The 6,000-nt window shown below is 27.2% G+C and overlaps 1 protein-coding gene across 1 annotated transcript in view; it reads right to left on the bottom strand.

Moving 5' to 3' along the window:
• Positions 1–2,151: 2,151 nt before the first annotated feature.
• LOC118185539 (uncharacterized) overlaps positions 2,152–6,000 on the bottom strand; it is a 28,821-nt gene continuing 24,972 nt past the window's right edge. The window contains exons 4-6 of the mRNA XM_085820995.1: positions 4,583–4,642; positions 3,450–3,506; positions 2,152–2,664 (exon numbers count right to left, since the gene is read on the bottom strand). Of these exons, the coding sequence (XP_085677121.1) occupies positions 2,585–2,664; positions 3,450–3,506; positions 4,583–4,642 (197 nt within the window). The 3' untranslated portion in view covers positions 2,152–2,584. The remainder of the gene's footprint in view (positions 2,665–3,449; positions 3,507–4,582; positions 4,643–6,000) is intronic.

Below are 6,000 nucleotides of genomic sequence, written 5' to 3'. Positions count from 1 at the left end.
GAAATTATAAAATAAAAAATATGCAATAGTGGAGCATTTACAATCTAAAGGGTATCAAAATTTACCAAAAAAAGTTTAATATTTATTTGTTTACTTTATTAAACATTTCTTTGAATGTAAATTGTTTAAGTCACTTCGTTTTTTGTGCTATTTTCTTCAATTCTATAGACAGACATAATTTTTTGTTCAGTTACACAGTTTCACTGTTCAAGTCTTGTAGTTGCTCTGTCGCAAATTTCAACTAATTTGTCAATCAAAATTTTTCATTTTCAATAACCTCTCTGTCACTTTCTTCACTATCAGGAATGGTTCCTGGATCTAAAACCATACTACAGATTTCAATACAATTCAGGCTTAACTGTCTCAGTGCGCAACAGAAGCAAGATAAAATTTAACGGAACAACTTGTCATTAGTCGCCAAGCTCATGATGCAGAGCCAAATATGTATAGTGAAGGATAGCTAAATTTGATGATGATAGGCTCTAATTTTCAATAACCTCACTGTCAGGAGTTGTTCCTGGATCTAGAACCATACTACAGATTTCAATACAATTCAGGCTGAACTGTCTCAGTGCGCAACAGAAGCAAGATAAAATTTAACGGAACAACTTGTCATTAGTTGCCAAGCTCATGATGCACAGCCAAATATGTATAGTGAAGGATAGCTAAATTTGATGATCTAATTTTAAAGGTTTTCGGATATCGCGAAACAAAGGTGAAATCTTTCAATTAATGGATTTTGTAAAGAAATGTGGAGAAGCAGTAATAAATGAAGATGATATAAAAGAAATTTGTCATTGTGATGAGAATTCTTCTCAATCATCAATCAATTAATGAATGGCAAAATCTGTAATATGGTTCTAGATCCAGAAAATACTGCTACTGATAGTAAAGAAAGTGACAGAGAACTTACTGAAAACGAGAAAATTTCGATTCATAAGTTAGTCAGAATTCTCGAAACAGCAGTTACATGACTTCAACAACGTAACTAAACAAGAGATTATGTCTGTCTACAGAATTAAACAGAAAGTATTAGCATACACACACACACACACACACACACACACAAAAGGAAAAAAAAAAAAAAAATGAAGCAACTTAAACATCTTACATTGAAAGAGATGTTTAATAAGGTAAACAAATAAATATCAAGCTTTTTTTTTTTTTTTTTTTTTTTTTGTAAATCTTGATACCTTTTAGATCATAAACACTTCATTATTTCATAAATCACAATTTCATATTGTTAATTTTATAATTTCCACATGCCATCTTACTAGATTTAGACTGATGATCTAATATCTGGAAAAATCCCAAATCTGGAATCGCCGAAGTCCAGATTTCGGACTTTGTACTGTATAAGGCATTTTGTCCCTCCTTTCTGCATGTCTTTGTGGTGTAATTGGAAGCATACTTGACACGTATTTGAGAGGTCCAGCTTCTAGTCCCAGGGAGGGCTTTTCACGTCTTCTGCTTAAAATCCTAATGACTCTACAACCTTCTCAAATAATAGTATACGTAGATTACTTGTACAACATGTAAGGCTCATGTTTGTGTTTTGTATTATGAGACTTCCCCCCCCCATCCAAAGAAAAGAAATATTTATTTGAATATGAGGGAAACAGTAGTTTGTCATTCATTTGTTGTTAGAAAAAATAAAAACAGTGTTGTCTTATCATAAAGTCTTCACTTGCATTTTAATAAATAAATTCTAAACAACTTAGTTTCTAAATTCCATTACTATTTCAGACTTTTTACTAATCCCTTACACACATGTATACCATAGAGTTCTTTATGCAAAGAAATAAAATTAATTTCAAAACTATTTCATATGGAGAGTAGTATAAAAATTATGAGGTACAGGCTTCTTATAAAACAAAAAATTGCATAATTAATTTTCAATATTCTCTAAATAACCCAAGTTCAGAATGCATTATGCAAAAGACCAAAGAAATAACAGCACTAAAACTTTTCTTAAAGAATCATTATATATCTTTTTATTTGTCTTGACTAGTTCAAATTTTGAGATTTGTTAGCTATTTTTATTCGCAAAACTGAATGATATGCATTAATTCCCTCTATAAACTGCTCTGAGGTATAGTGAATCACAATACTAACTGACAGGGAAAATGTGTAAAATTTAACGCAGACATGTAGAGAACTTTTTTTTTTATTGAAAAAAAAGTGGTACATATGTGCCTTGTACAAATTATTTACAAGGCAACATAATTTTCATTCATAATAGCTATAGATTAACTAAAAAGATTAACAAACTTTTAAATAAAAATAGATATATGTAATTATAAAAACTACCTTTCTAAAAGTTAAAGAAAAGTCAAGCAAATGCACACTGAACAATTTTACTCATATCAATATAAAAAGTAATATATAAATAATTGATGATTTTATATTTCAGATTATAAAAAATATGTCAGTTTTAATTGGACACAAGTAGTCATCCACTTAACTTTTCAAACAAACTAAAACTTAAAAACATAATTTTGACTATTTTACAGTCTGTTTCTAACAAGTCTTAAAAATATATTGCTGTTTATGGTTTAGCCATCAGCATAAGATGGACATTCTTTCATTGGGGTGACTGTTTGTTGGCTTGTAAATTTAATGATCTTTGTTCTAGAAAACTATCCAAGTCAAAAGGCTTAAAATCTGGAAAAGAGAGGTATTTTATTCATTAATTTGAAAAGATTTTACTTCCTGCATAACATTCAATTAAATAGTCATATTCAATTTTAATTCAATATTCAATTTCAATTCAATTCAATTTGTATTCTTTAACATAATTTGAAAAGCTTTTAAAACAAGATTTATAATATATGTCAATAACAAAGCTATTTTTCAATTGCTTTGCTAATATAAAAATTTAACCCGATTCTAGTTTTTAAACTGAAAGAGTTAAGTATGTAACTAATATATTCCAAATGAAAAACGTTTGGGATTATGTTATTACAAAGCATATTTTAGTTATAAAAATCTGACTGCAAAATAAATTAGCTTGAATCATTGAATCAAAATATTTGCATACAAATTGTTTTCAAAATCACCAAAGTATCAATCAGATTCAAAATCTTGCAATGCACACACACACCAAAAAAAAAAAAAAAAAAATTACATCTTGAAAAGGTAATGTAGTTTTTTTTAATGTAATAGAGAAAACAAATTAAAATAGTAATCAGAATTTGTGTCGAGAGTACGCATTTATAATGCAAATCTGACAATAAATCATCAAACTAGCACAATTTTTGGCACCTTTACAAAATATTACAAATTTCATAAAAAAAAAAAAAAGGAGTTTTTCATGAAAGATTGTAAAAATTGGAAAAAAAAAAATTCCTAAAAAGTTGCAAATATGATGGAATATAATAATTTTTCTGAAAAACTGTATAACATTAGCTGAATGTTACTTATTTTGTAATACTTTTCATGTATCATACCTGGACGTGGAAGTTGCTCATCAGGCAGATTGCTTGAATAATATGCAACACTTGGAGCTACAACAGAAAAATGCTAAGTTTTTTTATTCACATTCTCACTTAAGAGATTCATGCATATTTAATTTATGAACATTTAGTTTTAGAAACAGAATTTAATCTTCAAAAATTAATTCTGTGATGATTTTAAGTACAAATATTTTAAAAAATAGCATAGCAACAAAAAATAATTCTTGGAACTCAGATTCAAGGAATAAATAAACATCCAATTTGGATATTTATCATCCATATGAATTGGCAAGATTGCCATTGCATGAAACATTTAATTTATAACTTATCATCTACATTAATTTCTATTAGTTTTCAGAGTATTCTGATTTTATCTTTCAAAATTAAGCAACCCATAATTGTTTAACAAACTGAGCTATTTAGAAGCAATAACCACACTTCAAACTACACTACAGAGCTTAATTTTTAATAGAATGTTTCATATTATCAGATAAAGCTGGTGATGCCGCTCAGAGAGTTAAAGTAATAGACTATAACAAGTGTAAAGGAGAGTGTGAGTTTGTAAAATTGCTTTGGATATCAGTTGAGTAAAATATTTTTTGCAAGGGAAACAAAGATTGCAATAACTCTTTACTTGTTCTCTTTTAAAGACAGCATTTTTTTTTTGGTTTGTTTTTGTTTATGTGTTACTATTCAAAATGTTAACTTTTTATTATTTGAAAGGACTAAGCTGTCTTCATTATTATTTTTATTAAACATCCTGGCATTTTGAAAATGTTAAAATTTGTACTGAACACTCAATTTAGCAGACTATTTTTCATTTCCTGACTTTCTAGGATTTTCCAACAAGTGGAAATCCTGATACAATACATAAATTATTGTATTTTCAGATTTTTATTAGACTGGTTATTATATTTCCTATTATTTTTAATAACATTAAATCAACTTCTTAGAGTATCTAATTAAAGAAATTATCTGGACTATCTAATACTTAGTAATGCCTTTAGTATTAAATTAATATTGCAGTTAGATACTCACTGAAATTCATACAGATTGTAATATGTTATATTATTAATTTGGAAAAGGTGAAAGTATTTCTAAAATTTTTGCAAATTACTAATTCTAACCTTTTCCATCTGTGCCACAGGATCTTGTCACTTCAATTTCTCTACAAACATTTTTCCATGCTAAAAAAGCAATATGCATCATTAATGCATTAAATATTCCACATATTTTCAATGAAAAAACACTGCACATATTTTGCATAAATATAAATGTTATACATTAAGCATAATTACACATTTTTTAAATTCTCAGATTCTTTAACAAGTCATGTCACACTATTTTAAGAGGAGGAAAAATCATTGAAAGGAGAAAATTAATAATAAAATTACTTTGGTAGAATACACCCTTTCAAATCTTGAAAAATACTGGTTATTTTTAAAAATGATTTTTTAGTTTCTTTTATGAAAAGGTTACTTTTTATAAAACTGTTGTTCAACTAGAAGTAGAAAATAATACTTATGGAGTTTGAAAGTTCAATATTTTATCTGGAAATAACTGTAAATGTAAGAACAGGGATAAAGATCTAAAAACACACTGTAGTTCTTATGGACTTCTGAAAAGTTTTTATATGCTTTGTAAGGAACTTTTCAATAGGAAAATAATGTTTACAGTTATTACACTTTAAAAACGGACTGTTATAGAATACAAAAGATACAAAACACTGACTTTGATTTGGGGTTCTATTCTTGACAGCTGAACAGGCTACATGAGATTTTTTCATGTGTGATATGAAATATGGGCTGTTTTTTCTCAGAGTCTACCATAAAGGTACTCTTTATGGTAATATGTCACTACTACTTCATAATCCAACCCAATCAATTTATACTTTTCAAAAATAAACCTAAATAATTTTTTATTTCAATCAAATAACATACAAAATATTATCTTATTCTACAATTTTATATTCCACTCTCTACTACGACTCTACAAGTTTTTCAGCATAATAATGTTTTAATAATTTTTTTAAAAAAAAATAATAATACAGTTATAAACTAATGACTAAATAATTCTGTTCCCCCACAAAAGAAGTATAACCTGATGTTTCAGATGTCATTTTAATGCCAGAAAAGCTGACATTGACAGACTACAGTCTAACAATGTGAAGCATGCAAATTAATCAAAAGCATCTAATCCAATCCTTTAGCTTTCATGGATAAAATTACTTTAAGTTAAATAACATGATTAAGTTATGCTTTATTTTTGGATTATTAAAAGTTTTACTACAATTTTATAAATAGTTTGTAGCATGACAATGTTTTAATAAGAAATTCAGGCAAAGAAAGAGTTAGAAGCAAAACAAATTTGACTTATTTGTAAAGCTTATTTATTAAACAAAAGGTAAAGAGCAAAAAAAGATGCTATATGTTTGATATTATTAAAAAAATTAGCGATTTTTTCTCCCTGGAGCAAATTACAAAAAAAAAAAAAAAACATATTTACAAAAAACCAATGTTACATGGTTAGTATGATTGTTAATACA

The sequence above is a fragment of the Stegodyphus dumicola genome, chromosome 7 (genome assembly GCF_044657685.1).
Source record: "Stegodyphus dumicola isolate Sdum_Otavi_A_Nest chromosome 7, ASM4465768v1".
Lineage (NCBI taxonomy): Eukaryota > Metazoa > Arthropoda > Arachnida > Araneae > Eresidae > Stegodyphus > Stegodyphus dumicola.
This window is presented reverse-complemented; position numbering and strand designations above follow the sequence as displayed.